Here is a 25786-nt window from a genome sequence, read left to right as displayed (position 1 = left end):
TCCATTCTTAATAATTCCTAACATTGCATTTCCCTTTTTGACTACTGATGAACACTGAACTGATGTTTTAATGAGCTGTCCACAATGACTCCAAGAACTCTTTTCCGTTTGGTAACATTTAATGTGGAGCACATCATTGTGTATGTATTATTTGGGGTTTTTTTTCCCCATGTGCATCACTTTCGACCTATTGAAACAGAATTTAGTTTGCCATTTTGTGGCCCATTCACTCAATTTCTTGAGGTCCTTCTGGGGTTCTTCGTAGTCTGTCTTGAGTAATTTTGTGTCATCTGCTACCTTGGCATCCCTTACTACTGACCTTCCTTTCCAGGTCATTTATAAATATATTAGACAGCATTGATCCTAACACAGATTTTGGGGGACCCCACTGTTTTCTTCTTTCCATTCTGAATGCTGACCATTTATACCAACTCTTTTTCTACCCTTAAGCCAATTTCTGATCCACAAGTGGACCTTCCCTCTAATCCCTTGACAACCCATTTTTATTAAGAGATTTTGCTGTGGAAATTTATCAAATCTTTTTGAATGTCCAGACACTCTCTCTCTGGGCCTGAATACATAAAACAGGATGGTCCAGATCCTTGCGTTTGTTGATACTCTCAAACAACTGTAATAGGTTGGTGAGGCATGAATGCCCTTTAGAAAAGCCATGTTGATTTCTCCCAAGCAAGCCCCCTTCATCCATATGCTGAGCAATCCTTCTTTAAAATTACTGCTTCTACCAATTTTCCAGGAGCTCACCTGTCTCTAGATCCTTGTGTTCACTCTGGAGAATTCGTTAAAGATTGGGTTTACAATGACAACCCTCCAAGCTGTAGTACGGAGGCTGTTTTTAGCAATAGGCTGAATACCACAGTAAGTAGTTCCACAATTTCAGATTTGAGCACCTTCAAAATTCTATGGTCAATGCCATCAAGTCCTGGCGATTTGTTACTGCTTAGTTTGTTTGTTTTTTAAAAATCTGTTTTAAAAACTTGTTTACTGATACCTTAAGTTGGAACAGTTCTACTGACTCATCCTTTTGGAAAAATGAGCTAGAGAGTACAGAGCTAGCTTGGGGTATGTCTACATGGCACTACATTGGGCCAAATAAACATTCTCTTCATAGTATTTTGGTAGTAAATATGAAAGGTACACATTTTCATTCAGGTTGATGGAACCACAGGTTTCTAGTTATATTATGAGTGCTTATACATTGTAAGGTCTGCCCAGTTCTTCTTTGGTTCACACATATTTCCCTAGGGTTTTGAACTATCTCTGTACTATGCCTAGGAATAGTTCCTGTTGTATAAATATGCAAGTCCGCTTCATGGAGTCATGTGGATAAATGCTAAATGAAGATAATTTACCTACCAGACAGTAACCTGAGTTCTATGGTTTGCTTTTGTTCATAAGGATCCTGTAAACTCTCCTCCATTCTTATGGATGCAAATACCAGTTTCGATAAAGGAGCTTAGTTTGTGTTATGGCTCTTCTGCCCTCCGTGTCTGGGAAGAAGCTGCAAAGACCTGTAGGGATGAGACAAAGTAACATTTTCAGCTTTGCATTGCAGGGATACACAGGATAACTGTGGGAGTCAACTAGATACAATGGGATTCATGTGAACAAAGACATACTGAAGAACTACAGTTAACATATTTTAAATTAACTTTTTGCCAGCAAATTTGCAAGCAAATTGCTATAGTTAAAATTCCCTTAACTATAGCCATACTTGGTTAATGACCCCATAGCTTGGAAAAGAGGGTCAGTGAGCAGCAACATAAAAATAACTTGTTTATTCTCTTTATGCTTGATAACATGTTTGAGTGCCAATGCCTACTCTGATATTAAACATCAACATCTGTATGCTATGATGTGACAAAAATCACAAAATCTTCCCTGAACATGGAGCTGTCCCGGGGAAAAGGGAAGTACATAATGCTACTTCTATAGTATATAAAAACGTAAGAGCATAAGAAGTGCCGTACTTGGTCAGACCAATGTTCCATCTATCCCAGTAGCCTGTCTCTAACAGTAGCAGAAATGGATGCTAGAGAGAAAGCATTGAACTGAATAGATCTAGAGTGATCTATCCCTTATTCATTACCCACTTTGGCATCTACCATTATTGGTTTAGAGCAGGGGTGGGCAAGATACAGCTCGTGGGCAGGATCTGGCCTGCCAGGCAATTTCATTCAGCCCATTAGTGCCCACCAACTAATTGTACCCCACTCAGCCTGCACTCCTCGCTCCCAACCTGCTGCACAGAAGGGCCCAGTCTAACCAGCACACAGCTTATGGGTGGGGCTGCTGCTGCGACTACTGGAGCCACTGAGGGACCAGGTTGGATTTCCCAGCATCCAGTGGCTCCTTCTCATCTCCCTGCTGTAGCACTTGCTCCAGGCAACAGGTAGGGAAGCTCACAGGACTCCACCAGGAAGCAGGAGTGGGGCTCCCCTCCAGCGTTCCCTCTAAATTGTGCGTTGTGTGCAGCCATGCAGTCATGCCTGGCAGTGCAGCATGAGCACACTTGCGCGGCCACAAACACCACAGCTTATAGGAAATGCTACTCCCTTCCACTTTCAGTGGAGTCCTGAGATGTGCAAGTGGCAGCAGGGAGTGGGGAAGGCAGCTGGATCCATTGTGTGGGGCTTCTCCCTGGTGGCATGTGAGTGCTGGGAGCTGCATATGTATCACAGGGGGCCCTGTAGAATAGAGGCAGGATGGCCTTACTCCACTCCTTTCCACCACATGCAGCTGTGGCTGGAGCCACATGCTGTCGGGCTGTAGTGCCTGCATGGGCCACGAGGGCCTGCTGCCTGCTGCTTCTGCTTCCACTGGCCGCAGGGCTGTGAGCTAGGGGGAGGAGTATGTGGAGGGTCCCCACACTCCTCCACCCTCCCTCACACCCCACAAACACCACACATCTATCTACACCCTGCCTCCACAACCCCCCCCACATATACACACCCCAACATACTCTATGCCTCCCCCCACACAACCACACCCCTTCACAACCCCCCCCAACCATATACCCTCCCACCCCCAACCACATCTCACACCCCCCCTCACCGCACAATATACAGGAGTAAGACTTTATTTTTGAGTTATTATGCAATCATTCCTTGATGCAGTATGCAAACACAAATCAAGACAAAAGTATTTTTGTAAGAAAAGTAAAATATGTTATAGTAGGTGTTTGACTTTTAGTATATGATTTGGTTTTTTTTCTGGTTCCAAGATGGCAACACTCCCCTCCCAAAAGGAGTACTTCCAGGGGCAAAGGGAGGAACTTCCAGTAGGAAATTTCAGGGTGTTTGGGGCAGGACTTCCAGCTCCAAAATGGCGACCAGGGGGTGGGCATCTCTCAAGGGGTTGGGGGTGGAGGGCCCTTGTGGCCGACAGCTCACCAAAACTCTTTAAGTGGCCCACCAGCTAAAATAATTGCCCACCCCTGGTTTAGAGAATCTTAGCCTTTTTATTCTCTCCATGCCCCTGATTATTTTGGTGGCCATTTTCTGCACCTTTTCTAATGGAGACTAAAACTGTACATAGTATTCAAGATGTAGATTTGTATAATGGCATAATTATAGTCTCCATTTTGTTTTCTATTCCCATCTTAATGATGCCCAACAGTTCATTGGCTTATCTGGTCACTTCTGCACACTGAAATTTTTAGATAACTATCTACAATAACTCTAAGGTCTTCTTCCTGAGTTATAACAGCTCATTTAGAATCCATCAGTATGTCCACCAGTCTTGTGAACCCAGCATTGTCTTGTGAACCCAGCATTCATTCCTGCCTGTGGCAGGGGGTCAGGCTAGATGATCTGTTCAGGTCCCTCCTGACCCTAGCTACTATGAAACTACTATGAAACTATGAAACTACATACAGTTGAGGTTATTTTTCCCCAGATGTATTACCTTGTACTTGTCAACACTGAAGTTCATCTATAATTTTTTGCCCATTCACTTAGCTTGATGAGATCTTTCTGCAGTTCCTTTCTGTCAGATTGGGACTTGTCTACCGAGAATAATTTCTCATTGTTTGCAGACTTGGAGATTTCACTGTGACCAGGTCATTGATGAAAATATTGAACAAAACTGAGCACAGAACAGATTGCTGTGGGACCATACTTTTGACCTCCCTCATCTTGAAAAGTGTCCATTCAGCCCAACCCTTTGCTCCCTACCTTCTGAATCCACAAAAGAACCTTTCTTCCATTTTGTGGCAGCACAGGTTTTTTAAAAAAGAATTTGATGATGGACCTTGTTGAAAGTTTTTTGACAGGCCAAATATATTGTGTCATCTGTATCCCCCTGGTCCACATGTTTGTTAACACCCTCAAAGAACTCCAGTATTTAGTGAGGCAGGATTTCCCTTTACAAAAACCATGCTGACTCTTCCCCAGCAGATCATATGTGTCCATATGACTGATTTTATTTTTTATTATAGATTCTACCAAATTGCTAGGGATGGAAGTAAGACTCACTGGTCTGTAGTTCCCAGGATCACCTCTGGAGCCCTCTTTAAAGATACTTGCTATGTTGGCAATCCACCAGTCCTATGGCACAAAGGCCCTTTGTAACAGTATATTAAATACTATAGCCAACAGTTCTGCAGTTTTACTTCCCAGTTCCTTCAGAACTAATGGATGAATTTCTTCTAAAACTTTTTGTGTTGTCACTTCAGTGTGGTCTAACTCTTCAGACCTGTCTACTAAGAAGGATTAATCTGGCATGGGAATTTCCCCAGTATCTTCTGCCATAAACACCAATTAAAAGAATTCATTTAGCTTATCAGCTATGGCCTTATCAACCTAGTGACAGAAGATGCAGAAAAGGCTGACATACTTAATGCTATTTCATCTCAGTCTTCACAGGCATGATCAGCTCCCAGATTACTGCACCAGGTGGCACAGTTTGGGGGGGAGGTGAGCCACCAACAGTGGTGAAAGAACAGGTTGGGGACTATTTAAAAAAGCTGGACATATACAAGTCCATGGGGCTGGCCAAGTGCACCAGAGTGTGCTGAGGGATTTGCCTGAGGTGATTGCAGAGCCATTGGCCATCATTTTCAAAAACTCATGGCTATCAAGATTGGTCCTGGATGACTTGAAAAAGGCAAATATAGTGCCCATATTTAAGAAAGTGAAAAAGGAGGGTTCAGGGAATTGCAAACCAGTCAGCCTCACCTCAGTCCCTCAGTCCCTGGAAAAATCTTGGAGCAGATCCTCAAAGAATCAATTTCTAAGTGCCTGGAGGGGAAGAAGGTGATTAGGAACAGTCAGCATGGATTCAGCAGGGGCAAGTCATGCCTGACCAACTTGATTGCCTTCTATGACGAGATGAGTGGCTCTGTGGATACAGGGAGAGTGGTGGATTTCGTATACCTTGATTTTAGCAAGGCTTTTGATATGGTCTCCCACAACGTTCTCACAGGCAAGTTAAGGAAGTTCAGGCTGGATGAGTGGACTGTAAGGTGGATAGAAAAACTGGCTGAAGCATCAGGCTCAGACAGTAATAATCAATGGCTTGATGTCTAGTTGGCAGTTGGTATCAAGTGGAGTGCCTCACAGGTCGGATCTGGGGCCAGTTTTGTTCAATATCTTCATTAATGATCTGGAAGATGGGATAGATTGCACTCTCAGTAAGTTTGTGGATGACACCAAGCTGCGGGGAGTAGTAGATATGCTGGAAGGTAGGGCTAGGATTCAGAGGGACCTAGACAAATTGGAGGACTGGACCAAAAGCAATCTCATGAGCTTCAACAAGGACAAGTGCAAAGTCCTGCACTTAGGATGGAAGAATCCCATGCACCTGTACAGGCTGGAAGCTGACTGGCTGGGCAGCAGCTCTGCAGAAAAGGACCTAGGGGTCACAGTGGACAATAAACTGAATATGAGCCAGCAGTGTGCCCTTGTTGCCAGGAAGGCTAACAGCATACTGGGCTGCACTGGTAGGAGTGTTCCCCTCTATATAGCACTGGTGAGGCCATATCTGGAGAACTGTGTTCAGGTTTGCGCCCCCTCCCCAACTACAGAAAGGATGTGGACAAATTGGAGAAAGTCCAGTGGAGGGCAAAAAAGGTGGTTCAGAGGCAGGGCCCATGACTTCTGAGGAGAGGCTGAGGGAACGGGGCTTGTTTAGTCTGTGGAAGAGAAGACTGAGAGGAGACTTAATAGCAGCCTTCAGTTACCTGAAGTGTGGTTCAAAAGAGGATAGAGCTAGACTCTTCTCAGTGGTGGCAGATGACAGAACAAGGAGCAATGGTTTCAAGTTGCAGGAAGGGAAGTGTATGTTAGAAATGAGGAAGAATTTTCTCACTAGGGAGGGTAGTAAAACAGGTTACCCAAAGAGGTTGTGGAATCTCTATCCTTGGAGGTTTTTAAGACCCAGCTAGACAAAGCCTTGGCTGGGATGATCTAGTTAGGGATAGTCCTGCTTTGAACATGGGGTTGGACTAGATGTGACCTCCTGAGCTCCCTTCCAACCCTAATTTTCTATGATTCTGTGTTGTGTCTTGTGGGGGGAAGTTCTCCTAGGCTCTCATGCCAGCTTGCCCACCTGTCTCTATGGGGCAGTTCTCCCAGTCTCACCTGCCATGACTTTTCTGTTCCATATACTGTTGGTATAATGTGGGAGACTGCCCATTTACTGCCCTGATGCCAGGGGACACTATCTGCGGCTCCGAACCTTCCCTACACTACAGCCCATGCCTCGCACATGGCATCCAGAATAGTATTACTTCCTGGTCTGAGACCAGAGCAAACCCAGTCTGAAGTTGGGCTTCACTCACCCACGCATTCACACTGCATCCCCTCTCACAGGAGGCCTTTTACACTCTCCCCATTCTCACTGGGGCCTCTGGCATATCACCCATTGCATGGCCACACTCAACTGCCCTTGCTCCTCCTTGAGTAGCCCCTCTTGGGCCACCAGGCTTCACTACTCATGTACTGGCCTAGCCACACAGTCCTTCAGTTCCCACAAGTTCCCCTACTCTATGTGGTCCAGTCTTGTGCCAAACCCTGGGCTAATTCTGCCCCAAGCCCCTCACTGGGCAATTCTACACTATACCCCACCCTGGGGTCTCTGTCTTATGCTTGCAACCAACTTCTCACGGACCTGGCCCTTGCACTAGCCCTCAGGCTTACTCCCATTTGGGCCTACTCAGCATGCCCCTGCGACTGTCCTTCAGGCCTACTTGCACTTCAGCCCCTTCACACACACAGCCCTGCAGGCCTACTCCAACTTCAGCCTGACTTTGTGCAGGGCCTCCCAATGCTCTACTCACTACCCACTCTGGGGTATCCGGGATCTTCATCCCTGCTGGGCTCAGGCATCTACATGTGGGCATACTTGGCCCCCACTACTCCCCCAGCTCTCAGAATTTCCCACCAGATGGTGCGGCCTGGGGTTAAGGTGCCCCTACTCACCTTTCACCGGGGAGGTTAGTGGCCTGGCATTTCCTGGGGGTTCCCACACCACTAGGAGCCCCACCAGCTCACCCTTCCCCAGCAGAGTGCAGTTTTAGGTCATTCTCAGGACCAAAAGCCTTCTGTTCTCACCTCTAGATGTTCCATGCTGCTCAGTCAGACAATGCGTCTCCCTCAGCTGGCAGCAGCAAACTGCAGCCTTTATATGCCTAGTGTTCCCAAAATGGCTGCTCTCATCAGGCACCTTGTCATGGCGTGGGGTCCTGCAGGATGGCCATGATCTCCCCAAGGCCCCCTTACCATGCCAAGTTGGCCCAAAGGGCACCCTTGATTCTCGCCCACCACGTCTTTGCTGGAAAATATATGATAGGGAGGCTGCCTTTACATCATCTTGGACACGGTTTCTGTTGTGCTCTGACCCTGTGGGCTCCTGAACCACTTGTGGGTCCCCTTCTACAATGGGTGTTTCGGGGCAGCCTAGCCTTATGGGCTATGCATGGGTCCAACCGCCCCTTTACCACGCCCCAAGCCTCGCAGATGGTACTGACGTTGTTTGGTCTGGGCCTTGTTATAATTTAGCCCCCTTGTCCTCCCTGGGCTCTCTGCAGCCCTGTCTCACACTGCACCCTCTCTGGTGCTCGGCCTCTCCGTAGCCCTGTCTTGCACTGTGCCCTCTCTGGCACTCGGGTCGGTGCACCCCCAAACGCTGTGCCCACTCTGGCACCGGGGTCAGTGCACCCCAAATGCTGTGCCCACTCTGGTGCCGGGGTCCCAATGCTGCCATGGTTCCCCTATGAGGCCTCCTCCTTCCCCTAATAGGCTCACCCAAGGCACCAGTCTTAAGCAGCAAACACAAAACACAAACCCCTGGGCTATAACATAAATTCAAGCCGCCCAGCTAAAACATCATTCAAGCCACCCCAGGGGTGCTCCATCCCTCACCAGTATCAAAGCTGTGCCTGCAGTCAGGCCTCTCCCCTTTGTTTGCTCTGGGAGAGCTCCTTCCCCCTTGGCAGGGAACTGCTATCCTGGCCTCAGCCCTGGGGTTTATATGTGGGCCAGGCCCTACCCTTTCCGGTCAGCTGACGGCTGGCAGGTGCGGGCCACTAGCTCCCTCTGGTTGCCCTGGTAACCAGCAGCTAGGGCTCCCCACTCACTGCTAGGGCTCTTTCCCCAGCAGTTTCCACTGTAAGGAACAGGGCACCTAAGTGCTCTGCTACACACCTGGTAGCTGCCTGTCTCTGCCCTTAAAGTGGCAGGCACCCAAAGGTGCATTGCCACAGGCACAAACACCTTTCTTCCTTTATTTAAACCATTACTATTTGTATTTGCACATTGGTTCAATTTCAGTTCTAAACACTCAAGCTTTCCTGTTTCTAAAATAAAGTACATTTTTAAGCATTTCATTAGTTTTTAAAAGTTTTGGACTCAGATCCTTAGCTGCAATAAATCAGTTAAAGTGACTTCAGTTAACTGTGCTGATTTACACTGGCTGAAGATGTGACCCATTGTTTTAAAAGTTGAATTCAGACAATCCAGCATTAACTAAGCCAGAAGGTAGATAAGGAGATTATGAAGCATATTTCATTTGACACATTTCCTTCCATTTAATCATATGCTGCTTGTCTAAAAAGAGAACTGGTTACATGAATTTGTAGACAGCTACTTAAATAACACGAGGTGTAGGTAAGGGACTTTTCTTATCTTATTTTTGGGCCATAAGAAACACTGCTATGCTTTTAATTAAGAACTAGTAAATTGCCCTTCAAGAATGATGCGGGGTGATGGGAAGTGGGGGTGGGGCGGGTGGCAGGCAGGGATGGAGTGGGCGGGGGAAAGCTTGCTAACCCTAACACTAACCCTGCCCCCCACATGCCACCATCGCCTCCCAGGAGTGTGTTGGGGAGAAGCTTGCCCCGCCATCCCCTCCATTCCCCTTTGCTAGCACCCTGTGCTGCCACTGCCTCCAAGGTGCAGGGCCAGGGGAGGGGGAAGGGGTGAGGGTGAGCTGCTGGCCTTGGCTGTCCACTCCATCCTCTCTGTTCCCTCCGTCCCTGTCATCACAGCAGCACTCCGACACCTCCAGGGAGCAGGGCCTGGGGGGCAAGGCCAGCAGCATTGGTATGCCCCCCCCCATCCCCTCTTGTCTCCACCATCATGGCAGCGGTCTGCCATGCCGCCTCCTGTCTGTAATGCTCTTGGAGCACTCTGATTGGTTGTTTTAGTAACCAATCAGAATGCTCCAAGAATGCTATGGACAGACAGACGGATGGATTAAGCCCTTTATTATATTAGAATACAAGAAAATCCACAGTGTTTATTGCAGAGTGGTTTTTGTGCTATATTATACTGCAAGTATAGCCTCTGTTTTCATGCCGTGCTTTTTGGGTTATTATTGTACCATGGACCTTGCAAAATGATGACTTTTACAGGCTTCAGTCATAACAAACATGAAAATATACTAATCAGGAGGCTCTATTCATTCAAAAAATGGCAGGTTAACTCAGAGTAACCATTTTTGAAAAGGTGTATTTCTCTTTATACATATCTATTTTAGGTGCAGCTACAGTTAAGTTAATCTCATTTATTAAACAATTAGCCCTTCTGAGCAGAAGGCTTCTTTCAATTTATAAAAATGTGAACTTTTAAAAAGCTCAAAAATACTGCAGTACTTCTGCTTTTGAAAGTTATTTTGGAAAAATAATCTGACAAAGCACTTAAAACAGAAGAGGAACAATGCATCTGAGCTCAGGGTTAGAGCCAGGATATGCAACTGATGTGCAGAAAGTTTCCAGTACATTATATGCCAGTGGAGTTCCGTAAGTGTGGGTAAGAGAACAAAATCAAACCAAACCAAACCAACACACAAGACAAAAAAACAACAGTCAAGCAGGTCCTCAAAAGCTCAAGCTCAAGGGGTAAATGTGATTATTTTCCAAGGAAAAGGAGGAAGAGTATTTTAGTATGGTATCCATGCAGAGTACTCTTACAGTGTCTTCTAATAAAGATAATATTTATTCCCCACTGCCTTTTATCTCTTGTAGTTGTTTACATCTGCTAAAGTTAGTGCAGCATGGGTATTAAATCAGAGGTTGCATTTACAATATTTTTTCTATAAGGAACATGCCTACAATGGAAATTTTAGTCAACATTGCTACTTTGAGTAAGTAGCTGCATGGATGCAAGGTGGTAGCATAGACTATGGTCTGATTCAAAATCAATCTTTCAAGCCACTAAACATGATTTAGGCAAGATTTAGGTGTCTAATTCTCAAAAAGCAATTCAGAGTGACTCCACCTGAACCTTACCAAAACTGTGGAGGTACCTAGATTTAGTGATTGCATGCATTTTGGATAGCAAAGATCGTTACAAATAGACTTGGGGTATTATGCAGACTCTTGAAGTAATCCAGATTATCTACTTAAGCAGCTAACTACTGCTTAAATTTGGCTGTGATCCAAATCACTTGTGAAGAGGTTGCTGACTGGTTATGCAGAGATAAAGCATACCTATTTTTGTTTGATACCGAGAGCATGAATATAGCTCATTACAAAACAATGGCAGCACTGGTCTTGGTGGTGCCTACATTTTGTGTAATAGACTAATTGTTAAGAGCACTGACCCAGGAAGTGAGAGATCTTGGTTTTAGGCTCTCTTCAATTTGAATGAACAACCCCAATTTCCCACTTTTCAGAAGAATGCCCTAATAGACTCTGGGCTGGTTTACGTTGGGTCTTTTCTTTCTTCCTTTCTGTAGAATCTGCACCACCATGCAGCCAAGAGCGCATCATTTTTGGGGCCAGAAAGAGAAAGCAAGCAAGAGGGAGTATGACTATATAGCCTCTGAAAAGAATGGGGAATCCCTTGTTCTGGTTCTTGCCCTTAGGATCACTCCTGTTTTTTAACCTATGGGTTTCTCATGTGAAAAACATAAATAGTCTTTTCAGGTGGGACCAGAGCCCAGAACACCCTCCCTTGCAAAAGAGTGTTGTCCACATTAGGCTACAGAGTCATACTCCCTAATGCTTGCTCCCTGAATTGTTCATGCATTTTACATTGCACAGTCATTGTATAAAAAACCAGAAATAACCCTGAGATGGCTAAATTGAGGCATCTACAAAGTTATTTTGATGTGGTACCATGTGAATAGGTCTAACTATGGATTACAATTTACCCTATAAATTCCATCTACCAGTTTATAATATGGAAATGATTGATGTTATTTAAAGGTATAAAGATAGGAAATAATTTTCTTACATATAGCAATGACTTAAAGCAGTTAACAGATAGGAATCATGAGATTATGGCTATCAAAATATAAATTTAAAGACTTTTGTCTTCATGGGAGATGTTAACCTTTCCTATGGTATTTCTGCAAATCTCTTCCTCCATGTTCACTGCATAAACTACATATTTTGAAAATAATTTATAACCTGATTTTTAACTTGCAAAGCACTTGCTGAAATGATGATGATACTAATTAAGTATGCAGTCAGCAGATGACAATAAAAAATTAGAAGTAATAGAAGAGAGACTTCATATTGACATCCAAAAAGGAGTTATGAAATAAATGCCCAAATTAAGTAAAGAAATGTCCTGGTTACAAATATAGTGATTTAAATTAGAATTACAAATGTTATCTTAACAGCTAGATGTATTCAGTTTTTAATGTTAAATAATTCAGTTTGTAAAATATTTAGTGCAACCTCTTAACATTGAAACTGTCATTAAAATGTTATTATTTTGTTTGCTAGCCTCATTCACGCTGATGAATTTGACTTACAATTAGTTCTTTTAAGCGATTGGAACAGCATGCAATGTGGTGTGGAGTAAAGTGTTATAAATAATCATAGCCAATTAGACAAACTTAGTCTTTTTATTCTACGAAGTCAATGTTTTTTTTTTAATGGATCTTCAATTCTTAAAGCGCTTGCTTCCAATGTGAGTATTCCACAGAAAGTGAACATGTAGTCCTTGGAGCAAAGACCAAGCTTTTAATTGTTTTGCCAGCAGTGCCCATTCAGTGTATATACCCTAGTAATGATTGTTAGACACTACAAGCTAGGCATAGCAGACATTGTAATACCATCCAGTTTCTTCCCACCATTCACAGTCTGGGGAATAGCAGTGCCTGCAGCTAAAAGATAGACACAGGTATCTAGAGTAAGGGAACATTGGTGGTCTTAAAAGACAAGTGCCTAGGACTCAAAAAGCTGATAACAGAACTTGAGCAAGTCAAAGTAAATAGTAAAATAGTAAAATTAATAGGTAAAATGGAACATACAGTACACCCCTATCTAACTGGTTCTTGTACTACAGTTGGAAGAACGTTCCAGTAAAAAATATTACACATAATGTATAAATATGCAAAAGGTATAAAAAACATTTGCCCATACCATATTGCCTATGTATTTCTCAAATCCTGAATTGTTCTGCTAATGTATAGAATCAAGAATGTTTAGATACTTAGATATGTTTAGATACAGGAAGAGCACACATCAACTTCTGAAACTTCCTTAGCCTGATGAAGGGTTTTTGAACCCGAAAGCTTGCTTAATAACTTTTCTCCAACTATTTGGGTTGGTCTAATAAAAGATATCAAATTCACCCAAGGAACCTTGTCTGCCTAGATACTTAGAAGCTTTCTTTTAATTTTTTCCTTTGTGAATTCACAGTAATGGTGTGGCAAGCTATAGTTCAAAAATGTATGACTATCAGTGTCTGTCAGGGCTCCACACCTACTTTACCTATTTTGTTACAACCCACAACCAAGGAAATATAAGAGAGCATAGCTCCAGATGTTACATTTTTATTTTCCTTGAACGAGGATCAGGCCTTTAATCTGATGTTCAGGCCAACCCTTCAAACTACAGACACGATCCTTCAGCTGACTGTTTACGTCCCCCATAATTAACCAAAACATTCTGTTTTCACTGATGCTGAGGACCAGCAACACTTTAGGTTTTTAGTGCTCAAGGGTCACAGTCAGCAGGGTCTTTCTTTATCTCATACCACCAGAACCAGTCAGGCAGATGTTCATGTTATATTCCTAACACCATTCTCATCTTCCAAAGCCTGACACTGGTGTTAGAAAAGTCAGCTCCCTCTCCTCACTGTCACCTTAAACTGTATGTAATTGCTACAAATCTGGTGCTACCGGGCCCTTGTAATGCCATCCAGTTCCTTTTCACTATTCATGCTCTGGGGAATAACAGTGCCTGCAGCTAGAAGATCGACTCAGGTATCTAGAGTAAGGAAACATCCATGGTCTTAAAAGATAAAAGCCTGGGACTCAACAAGCTGCTAACAACTGCCCTGGTTGACCGCAGGGTGGTGAGCAAAAGTTGTTCCAACATAGCCCTGCTTGCCATGCAGCTGCTTGGCCTGCTGTGGTTCCCCCATGGCTGCTTACACCATGGTCACTTACCCTGCCACCTCCATCATTGGCCCTGCCACTACTGCTGCTGCTTTCACCACCTGTTCCACCAACACTGTCAAAGGCATCACAGCTGCTGGCCTGCCTCTTGCTCCTTGGTGATATCTACTGCGTTTTTCTTACGGAAGAAGTTGTACTCCTCAGGTACCCTGGAAATGATGATTACCAGTTATCAAGTGATAGTGACAAATCATAGTTTACTCATGCTGTTCTCCCACTGAAGTCATCATAATTCCAAATAAGACCCATAGGTGAGATTCCTTCGTAATTTAGGACTCCTTATTCCATGTGAAATATTTGCACTGACTTCCCTTTCCGGAATGGAAAACTGTATTTAAAAAATAATTACAATGAGTAAATAATTCCTTTCCTTTAAAGTTAAAATAATGAAAACCAAAACAAGATCATCTTACCATAAATGCATTACTTAAAGAACCCTTGCCGTGCCAAAATTGCACTATTAAAGGTTGCTGTTTATTTATCAATTTATAACAAAATGCTCCCATGCCTTTTTTTAACCCATCTCATATTTTCAAAACAGTTATTTCATGGAAGTAAATTTTTATTATATTGAAGTGCTTTGATTTCAGGCATTTAGAACATACTTATTTTGTTTTTGCCTCCCTTTGATAATGTAAGAAAATAGGAAAAGATTTCTCTGCCCAGTCACACTGTGTGGCTGTAGTTGAGAAGTATAAAAATGATTTTTGCTATTGAATATATTACTTCATAGAACAAAGAGTTCTATAGATTTGAACACTTGACAAACTCAAATCACATGTGTATATACAACATGGTAGAAGGAAAATGTATTCCTTCACAATATTGTACTTGTGACTGAATTTCACTTACTTTATCCTCGTTTAATGAATCCTTTTACTATAATGTTTATTTTGAGCTATTTTTTGCATTGTAATTAGGTGTGCCTGAGTAGCTTTTCTGTATGCACAGTGCTAAGCTGCATCCTCTTTCATTGATCCAATGTTTAAAGCAGATTTTGTTTCTCCCACTTTTTTTTTTACACCCTGTTCATTTTCCTACTGATATGAATGGCAAACTTTATTTCTTGATACTAAGTATTTTTCCCACATATTAAAAATAAGATTAAAATAATACACTCTAAATAGACCTCAAGATGGTGATATGGACAATCATCTTGCAAAAAACCTAAACCACTCTCTAATGTTAGTCTGCCCTTTTTTCTTGATAAGGGTTAACATAAAGCACATTTGCAAAAATCTATGAAGCTGTGTATAAATGTTAAAATGGTTTTTGATTTGAAGAGAAAACTGGAGATGAATGTATGATTGCAAAAAGTAACATTTTATCTTATGCTACTTTGTTTCTCTTTTAGTGGCAAAGCATTACTATAACACTGGTTGAGAAAGTGCAGATGATTGCTGTAATCCTAGGATCTTTGTTCTTAGTAGCAAGTGTGACTTGGCTTCTGTGGTCAGCCTTCAGCCCCTATGCAGTATGGCAAAGAAAGGACATCCTTTTTCAGATCTGCTATGGAATGTATGGTTTTATGGATCTAGTGTGCATAGGTAAGCTAAAAATTTTAAACAACACAGACTGGTGTAAGAGTATCATTATGTATTCTCAAACAGGTGACGCTTCCTTAGATCTTCACTTCTCTGCTGATTTATTCTCAGCTGACAACTTTAGCAAAGACCAGATGGATAATATTTAAAAAAACTCTAGGAGAGAAGGAAAACAGACTTAACCTCATTGATTTCTCAAAGAATTTCCCCTCCATTTTGATTAATTGTGTACAGGAAACAAGGATGTTTTATGATAACTTTAATTGGACCAACTGTAAGCTGAAAGGCTCCATGTGCTTTTCTCAGGTCCCTGGAGAAGGGCACTTCATGCCTGAAAGCTTGTCCAACAGCTCTTCCAATTATACAATTGGTCCAATAAAAGATAACACAAGAAATCTTTTACTCCCATACACATCCTGGACCATCGTGGCTACAACAATACTCCAACCTTGACTGATTTTGAAATTTAAAAGGATAGTAAAGCTCAAGAGGCTTGATAGATGAATGATGAAGATTTGATTTAAAGGACTAATAAAGGCTATTTTAACTTAGCATGTACTCTCAAATAGTATATTGATGCTAATCTGATTTAGATATATTTATCAACAATAGAATAAAATGTATTGTGAAGCTATTTAAGTCAGATTTGGTATTTCTTACAAAACATTGATAACAATGTTTAAATTTAAAACTTTCAAACACCTTTGCACTGATTGTTAAAATACTCATACTAAAAGAAATAGAATGATTTTAATAACTCAGTGTAAATACTTAGGCTATATTATTAGACATATAGTGCCCAAAATATTGTATCTGACACAATTAAATCCTCGTCATCCCAGATTCTAAAAAGAAAAAAGTGATTTTATTCCATTTTAAGGGGTACTAAAAGACTGGAGAGTGGCTTGTACAAAGTCACTCAGTAAGACCATAGCAGAGTGATTTCATGACTCCTTGTCTTTTTCTGTAACCATGAAACCAGTTTGTCTTTATTAACCATATCAGAATTCAATTTATAACTAGGAATGGACTATTTTATTTAATTTTTCTTGATTTACTGAAAATGCAGTTTTGTTCTTTCCAAATTATTTGTGAATTCAGGTAGAATTCACTAAATATGTTCAATGAATTTATTTAATGAATTAACTGAAAATTATTTGGTTTGGATTCGTAGTCCTGGGGGAGGGGGAAAGGACAGTTGACCCCTTTTCTTAAAAACCCAGTAGTTAGGGTTTTTACCCAGAATATGAGAGACCTAGAATCAACTCCCCACTTTGCCTGGGTAGACTTGAACCCACATATCACAACATTTCCCAGCACAACCTGACCTACTGTGCACTCAGGTATTTGTGGGCAGCATCTTCTGTTAATGCTGTTCTACTCTGTATGCATTACTTATATAACCGTTGGAGCCTAGGGGTTCTACTTCTCAGATGAGGGCCCTTACCATCAAACTATACTGTTGTTCTCTTTTACATATTTTATCTCAATGAATGTTTAAATATAACAATATTAACAGAAGAGACTAAGAATACTCCATTCCAGGATATCTTATAGAATAGCGGTCAGGGCATTCCCCTAGAGGTAGGACATGTGAATTCAAATCCTCTCTCATATAGTGGAGGTCAATTCAGCATAGGTCTACAACATTTCATGTCAATTCCCAAAGCGCTGTATTATTGGATGAAAAGGGCTACAGCTGGAAATCCTTCTACTTGCTCATTTTCTGAATACAGCTTAAGTCTAGCCTTTAATTTCTATTGTTTTGCTTTTGAAAAAAATGCATAAAATGAACTATATTTTCATATGAGTCAAACTAAAACTTAAATTTGATATTTAACTTATTACATTTTTTCAGTTTTTTATTACAGCAAGAAACATTTTTAACAAATTATTTTTTGGTTTGGGTTTAACTAAAGTGTTTTTTTCTCTGTTGTTCAGTTTGGAAGCTGAACTGAAAGATCAGTTATTTGCACAGCCCTATACAGAACACAGTTATTTGAAACTGTATTTATTAATTTGATTTTATTTATTAGCTTGATTTTTTTTTTTTTTAACTCCAATTTTTTTCCTAGTTGTTCAAAAGGTATTGTTAATATCTGTAGAGGTATAAGCTATATAAGTGAATTTTTCTATAGAACTAAAACTTCAAATAGAATTACGTCCTAGATTTACTAAGGGGAACATTTGCCTCAGAGAAATGACACCTGACAGTTATAAAGTCATGACTGGAATGTTCAATGTGAATTTTCACAACCAGATTTAAGACAATATATAGTAGACCTACTTTGAACCTTGCCAATGGCCTCAGATAATTAATACGTTCATATAACTATAGCCTTTCAATTAATCCTACAATAATGTGTTTTCACCATTTGAGAAATGTAAATGTCTGCAACTTCTGAAGTATGTTCTTATTTTTTAAAGTTTTAAATGTAGTTTGGCCAGTGAGAGATGTGCAGTTACATATATATATTGTATATGAAATGAAGTGTCCACACAGTTGAAAATGTACTCGTAAGATTTACAATTTTCCCAATAAGTCTAAGTTTATATAATATACCATCTTATCTCTGTCAAGTAGGATAAATTAAAAAGATTCTCATGATATTAACGTGATAGTCTTGTGGTTAATTTGTACAAAACCATTTTTTCCCCCAAATATTACAGCTCACCTATATTCCAATTATAATCCATCACACAACTTTTGTGTAATTTTCTGTCCAGTACCATTTGCAGCCTGGCTAATTTTACAAAAATATTACCCATTCAAAGAAAAACAAAAATACTGGTTAGGTATAAAAAAACCCCAATACTTTTATTTATGATTTAGTATTCTGCTGGCAGCAATAGACAGCTATGCATTCTAGCGCATGGGATATATTTAGATTTATTGTTTCCTTCATCCAACTCTGATCTTCCCCCAAATTCTTGTTTTCTCCTGACATTATTCCCCTTCTTGTCACTTCAGTATCAGTATCACCATCAATTTGGCAATTCTCTGGCAGCACCAGTCAGTGCAGTTGTACATCTGAACTTGGAAGGAAGCTGTTCTCTAAAATCTTTGCATACTTTGGAATTTGTCCTGTAAGAAATTCCATTGAGCATTCAAATGGAGTGGCTATGCCACTCCATTTACATTACACTCCAATGTAATTGATTATGCCACTATAGAGTGGCATAATCAATTACATCCTCAGAGCTGTGTGCACTGATACTGCCAGATATTATAACCTCTTCTGCTGGGATTAACTAAGATAGAGAAGTCATAGAAATGACAGCAAAAGCATGAGAGGCAAGCAGGTATATGATCATAGAACCTTTTGTGAACAGTATTAAGCAGTTTGGATGCGTGCAATTCCCTCAATCAAAAGACCAATAGGTGTAAAGAACTATTTTTCTTTAACTGGACCTCAGTCTCTTTTTCTACCCATCAGTCTTTCTTTTTTTTCTTTTCATGTTAAACAAGTTTAACTCAAGTTTAACTCTAACTAAATATTTTTTGGTAATAACTGTATTGTTAAAGTTGGATATAAGTGGTTATGTGCACACTTTTGGCAATTTTTGGCACCATATATGAAATACAGTTAAAGGGTTGGGTTTTTTTTCCTTTTGCCATGTTTTTTAGCTTCAGTTAGGAAAGAAAAGTACTTTTTATTTCATAGGAAAGATTACTTAGCTAAAAACATTGATACCCACAGAGCTTTTTTGAAAGAAGCCCAAAATGATTAAGACGTTGTTCCAGAATCTGTACCTCTAAAGTTCATGATTCCAGAAAACTACTGTTGATGCCTATAATGCTTTATCTTAGGCTGAAAGGAACTGAACTTCAGTAACTCTCTTTGGGGTCTTTGGGATTGATGCCAGCAAGACTCTCTGGAGCTAGATTATTTTTCTTCAGGACTGTGTGGATATGTCCTCAGTACTGTGGGAACAATGATTTTTGGTGGAAGCCAGCATTATCAAATTCATGTAGTTTGTTGTTCTTGTTCAGTGACATGGGTGTCTTAAAAAAAAAAGAACAGCAAGTTCCTGATCATTATTCTGCACTTCCATTTAATTGTACCTAGCTTGAGAGCTGGAATATTTTTGGAACTTCCAATGTGAGCTTGAAGAGCTCAAGAACTTCAATCTTACCCAGATCTTCCTTCATGTGTACCACTCCATGTAACTTCTAATCCAGTTGTCAGCTTCCAAATCTGTAATCTTGTCATGGGTGACAACAAAACACCAAAGTAACCTCCTTTGCCTAGAAAGTGCCCTGAAGAGAGGGTAGAATAAGTTTATAGAGCTGTCTAAACTCTGCCTGGAGGAGGAAATTTGGTGAAAATAGCTTCTTACCTCAGTGCCCTGTTCCTCATCTAGTGTTATCAAACCTCAGAGAGAGTGATCTTGGTTTTCTCAGCAGGGTCATGACTGATTTGGTTCTTAGAGCTCCTAGATCGACTCAAATAACATCATTCTTTCTTTTCAAGAGTTTAGATTTTGTAAAATTGATAATTGACCTAGTTCCTTCATTTTACAACATAGTTCTAGATTTATGGGAGGTAGTTTTTGGTTTATTGGATGAGATCCAGGTAGGTGTAGAGAGCCTTCAAATAGGAAATACTATGTCCAAATTTATTTTAATTGTATGGTCTCTGATGTCTATATTATCCCTAGTAACTGCAAAGGTTTACATCATTGCTGTTTTTAGTTACTACATCCCACAGATGTAGTAAATAAGAAGTGTTGGTCCATCCTTTAGCAAAATAATTTTTATCAGGTATAATGAACATAGACACCCCCACTATCCAGAAGCCTACTGATTTTGAAGATTTTGTTATTTGATTTGAAGTTATGCACTTATAGAAGTGTCCTGATGATTCTTGCTATCATTGTCATCTTTCTTTAAAGGCCTCATCTCTGATGGTAATTTGAGCAAGAATTGTATTGGGCAGTCAGTTCATATCACTATTTGTTTTCCTGACCTCCCACCACCTAAAATTGAAAATTAGAGGAAATTAGAAAGAGAGGAAGGAAGTAGATTATACATTTGAACACCTATTAATACTTGGACAGAATTAACCAATACAGAATTCAGGGATAATTGTGGTCTCTGTAGAAAGCTAAATCATCTCAGATCAAAACTTGTCCAAATGGATACAAATGTGCAACCATTTATTTTGAGTTAACTGATATTTCTTTGCCTTATTATCTCTGATTCCACTAAATTTAGGAGGATAACAGTTTCAATATTCTGTGTTCATAGTGTGCCGTTATCTGAAATCTATGCGGTTGAAGTTCATCTTACACATTTACAAATAACTTTCTCTTGAAATGGCATTAATGGTAGACCCTGCTTTTGAAAAGGTAGTAGCATTCAATCACTGTCAATTATCAGGACTCATCAGCTGTCCTGCTCAAGGAAACCAATACCAGGTAGTCTCTTCCTGTAGGGTCCTATGAAGAGAGTGCTAGGATGTCATTAGGAAATAGTGTCTTTTTATTTTCACATGTTTTCACTCTACACAGAAACCTTGACCCTTCCATTTAGGATCTAAACTGCAAACTAGAGCTTCTAGAGACCAAAATGAATCAAGAGATGTTTAGAGAAAACTAAATATTTGTATTCACTATAGAATGTAATGATCAAGTTAGTAGCATGTGCCTTCAAAAGGCAACTGTTGTTAAAAAATGTTATCCTGACCTCCAGGCAAAACACACAGCTCCCTCAATGAGACTTCCTGGTGGCAGAGAACAATTACTCCTAACACATTTCTCTCCCAAGTCTGACAGACCCTAAGAGTTTGTTCCTTATTAAGAGGATGACTGAAATAGCCCAAGAACCTCCAGTGCTAGGATTTTCCATTTGTCCTATTACCTCTTACTACTTTTAATGCTGGGCCTTCTACCATCTGTTCATTTGTAATTTTAATAATTGCCTGTACAGTTACAGTGTTAGGATTTCACTGCTGGGGAACAAAAAGGACCAGGATGCAAGTTAGCTTTTCTGTTATGAAATGAAATTCATAATGATTGCATGTTATCTAATGCTTTGGGCAAGCAATAAATACAGTGATTCCGGCTGTCTTACAAATCAGTCAGTTGCATTTTCTTTCAGTCTGTTCATGCCTTGGATCACCTGTTGATCAAAAGGATTCACCCACGAGCTAATCCATCCATGGTGGTCTTCTGTCATTGTTTTTAAAAGATAATTTTTTCACATGAATAAGAGTAGAAAAGGCTCCAAGAACCTCTCTAATTAAAGTGCCCAGAGCATCACATATATGAGCATCAAAGTGTTGAAAACTGGCAGTGGGCTAAAGCTCATCAGACAGGCTTTAGTTAAAACATCTCTGCCACCATTTTTCAGTGTGGGGACACTGATACACATGATACTGGAGTCTGCTGGAGTGCAGTAATTACTATACTCCAGCAGACCCGATGAATCGAGTCTGTTCTGATGTGCTGTAATTACAGAGTGTTGAAGCAGTCTTGCTGCAGATGCCCTCTGTCTCTTAGTAAAGCCCTGATCTTGATAATACTTACATGCTTACATTCTGAGACATGAATATGTGGAGTCCTGGAGAAGAGAGTACTGCATTCAAACATAGTTTATAGTATATGGCTAATAAGTAGACAGTCAAAAAGCCTAAGGGTGAATCAATTCAATCTTCACAGTTTAGTCTAAGTTGTGTAGATTGAATTCATAAGCAAGTGAACAGACATTCACTTTTGATTCCAGAAATTCAGCCACATGCCTGCAGAGCCCCAGGTCAGAAGCCGGGGGGAGGGAGAAGGGAGGGTGCTAGAGAATGCAGAGGTAGATTAAGGTGTACTGGAGCCCTGGGCAAACAGAAAATTTGAGACCCCTTCCCCTCAAGAGAACTGGGCTGCAGGGGGGGAAGTAGGGCCCTTTCCCCTCCTACTGCTGGCAGGGGGACTGGGTGGACCCACTGGGCTGGGGGTGGGGGTACGTGCCCGCCTCTTCTCCCTGCCTCTGCTATGGCTGAACATACATACACACACATGCACACACACAGGCATGCACACATACAGGTGCACGCACTCTATTCTCACTCTCTGCATATGAACACAGACACAAACACACTCTTCCTGTAATGAACAGACACACACACACACACACACACACACACTCTTACCCCTCACAGGATCTCCCCCTCCCCCACTTCTGATCATATGGAGGCAGCCCTCCCCCACCCCTTTACCATGAGCCACCTGCAGCTCAGTCTAGCTCCCTGCCCAACCCCTATTATACTTCTGCAGGGAGCTGCTTCCCAGCTGCCCCATGCAACCATGCAGATGCAGAGGGTAGGCTGGGCTAGGCCAGGCCAGGAGCACCATGCTGTGTCTCTGTGGGGGGGGTGGTGGCACTGGGAGGGGTGGCTGTGGAGGGTCTAAGAATTTTGGGGGGCTATAGCCTCCAAGACCCTTCCAGCACTCCTGCCAGCAAAGGTGTGGTGCGGTGCAGCATTCCTGGCCTGGCTGGGCCTGCCTCCAAGTCCCCCCCCCACAAGGTGGTGTGCAGCTTGGCTTGATCCTGACCATCCCTCCTTGCCAGGTGGGGCACAGCTCTCCTGGCCCAGTTTGGACCCCTCCCCCCTAGGCGTGGCACAACCTGACACCCCCCCCCCACTCCCTACTCCTCTTCCAGACATGACGCGGATCTCCCAGCTTGGCCCCAGCCCCAGCCCCAGCCCCATTGGTAGAGGGACCCCACCTCCAGCTCTCCAGGGAAGCAAATGCAAAACCCATGGTTTTAAATTTGATACCTGCTGGGAAACAAAAATGGGCACTGAGTTTAAGACTGTGGCTTTCAGTCCCCTGATGGTGAAGATCCCAGGTCCCTGAACTAGTAGAGGCCCCTATGCTTGTGCCTAGCTGGCCCATTCATTAATCCACCTATGAAAGCACACCTCTCTGCTTGGCTGGAGCTTGATTGTGGAGGGGATCTGGAACAGAAGTTCAATAAACTGATTTAACCTAAATCAGTTAAGGCTGATACTACCATCCATCGAGGTTTATCTTAAACTGCTTTCAGCCATTTTGAAAGCAATTTGTGTGCACTGAACTTCTGTTGTATTACAGATTTGAACCAGTTTCCAATCACTTATGCCAGTTTGTGTGTAATTTTTGTCCCTAGGCCATGTGTAAATATTTTCTGGATGGAAGCTCAAGAGTAGATCACTCCATGGTGGACCATATTTCCCTTGAGGGATATTTTAAAATGGGTCCCCTGATTTATGCAGATCTCAAAAATGAATTCCTTTTTTCTGACCTTCTGGTATTTGAAAAGAAAGACTATAAAGTCCATGACTTCAGTGTCTGCTCATGAAATAATAGTCAAGATTTAAATGATCATGCCAATCTTTGAACTTAATAATATATTCAAGTAACAGGGAAGTTCACTCTTATTTGTTGTAAAGTTGTACCAATTTAAGTACGAATGTGAGCAATCATAAATCTGTTTAGAGTAATTTAAATAAGCCACTTTAAAAACAATTTAAGCTTGTCCATATGAAGGGCTTAGCTCAATGTATTTGAAAACAACAAGGCTTGATTTGCCTTAACATATAGTAAGACCAGTACAAATCCTGAACATAAAAGCACTTATGCTAAACTTAAAATAGTTTAAACAAAAGTTAAACCACTGTAAATTATGAACCTGCCAATGAGCCAGTAAGATTAATTTTTGTCAGTTGAATTAAGTCATCATAATTTTCTAATACATACGAGACTTGAGATAGCACAATTGTTATTGTTGGGCTCCCATTCAGACAGTTTCTGTCATAATGATAAGGGATAATAACTTTAATTTAAAAGTTTAGGTTTTGATTGAATTGCTGGTAAATAGAGGTAAAATTGTGATGGAGATACCTAGTAGCTCCAAAGTTTACCTCAAATAGTATAGAGATAAATTTAGATTAGTTAATTTTATTTTCTTTATATATGAATGTGCAGTTATTAGTATTATTAATGTTAAAAATTCATACTGATCTTCATCTTAATTTGTTAGGTGGCTACCAGGTGCAGTGGGATAAACCCGATGGTTGAAACTTACACTATCTTTTTTCATATATTCTTAAAATAGGGTCTCATAAGATTCTGTAGTAACTCTAATTCTTTCTTTCATTTCAGGACTAATTGTACATGAAGGTGCATCTGTTTACAGAGTGTTTAAGCGCTGGAGGGCTGTTAACTTGCACTGGGATGTGTTAAATTACGATAAAGCTACAGACATAGAAGAGAGCAACCGAGGAGAGTCTTCAGCAGGAAGGACATTGTGGTTACCACTAACAGCATTTAGAAACAGAAATTTAGTGCATCCAACACAGTTAACTTCTCCAAGATTTCAGTGCAGCTATGTATTGTTACACCTTTTCAGTCGTATGAGACCTCATGAGGATTCCTCAGAAGATAACAGCTCTGGAGAGGTTGTGATGAGAGTGACCTCAGTGTAAAAGATTTATGCTCACTGTGCTACACAAAAAAGGATAATGTGTTCTGGACTCTACAGTACTCTTGAATGTTGTTGCAATGAATGGAAAAACCATAGCACTAGCAAAAATATATATAACTTTTTTTTAAATTTAATGATTTTTATATGATCAGTTGAATTGCAAATATATCTTTCTGAAAAAAAATTCTCTTTTTATATAGTCTGGTTTCATAAAGCTTTTTGTCATATTGTATTTGAAGTTTATAAAAATATCATTTAACTCATCACCGTGAACAATAAGTAAACTAATTCCCTAACTTAAAAAAAAAAATCTTATAAATGTATTTTTTCAAACGAGGTAATTTTTTAGATATGTGAAATGAGAAAAATAGATGACCAGGGTGCCCAAAACTAACTAGGAATATGACCGACGTGCCTCATTTAATGTCCTAATCAATTAGGGTGCCTATACATGTACAGAGAGGCTGCTCTAATATGTTGTAATTATATCACATTGGAAGAGACTCCAGTGTCATGTGTATCAGTGTCCCCACGCTGAAAAATGGCAGTGGGGGAACTTTAACTAAAGCTCATTTGCTAAGTTTTAGTTAAAGCGCCCCCGCTGCCATTTTTCAGTGCACGGATGCTGCTACATGTGACACTCCAGGCACTTTAATTAGAGTGGCTCTTGGAGCCGCTGTAATTAAAGCACTGCCTCCCAGAGCACGTGTATAAATGACCTTAGAGTTTATTAATTAACAGTATTTAGACACTAAATCCTGCTCATTATGAAGAGGAAATCCCTTTAGTGAAAAAGATACTTACATTTTTGCAATTGCAGTTTGAGTATTTTTTGAGAAGATGAGGATGGCATATATAGCATATGAAGCGTCATTATTATTTAAAGGAAAACAAACAGTTCAGT

The 25786-nt window shown here is 40.9% G+C and overlaps 1 protein-coding gene across 1 annotated transcript in view; it reads left to right on the top strand.

Annotated features, from left to right (window-relative positions):
* MARCHF11 (membrane associated ring-CH-type finger 11) overlaps positions 1–25145 on the top strand; it is a 44426-nt gene extending 19281 nt beyond the window's left edge. Inside the window, exons 3-4 of the mRNA XM_006260972.4 lie at positions 15230–15422; positions 24561–25145. Of these exons, the coding sequence (XP_006261034.1) occupies positions 15230–15422; positions 24561–24883 (516 nt within the window). The 3' untranslated portion in view covers positions 24884–25145. The remainder of the gene's footprint in view (positions 1–15229; positions 15423–24560) is intronic.
* Positions 25146–25786: the final 641 nt, after the last annotated feature.

Source organism: Alligator mississippiensis, chromosome 5, assembly GCF_030867095.1.
Source record: "Alligator mississippiensis isolate rAllMis1 chromosome 5, rAllMis1, whole genome shotgun sequence".
Taxonomy (NCBI): domain Eukaryota; kingdom Metazoa; phylum Chordata; order Crocodylia; family Alligatoridae; genus Alligator; species Alligator mississippiensis.
Note: the sequence above shows the minus strand (reverse complement) of the source record. Positions and strands in the feature narration are given on the sequence as shown.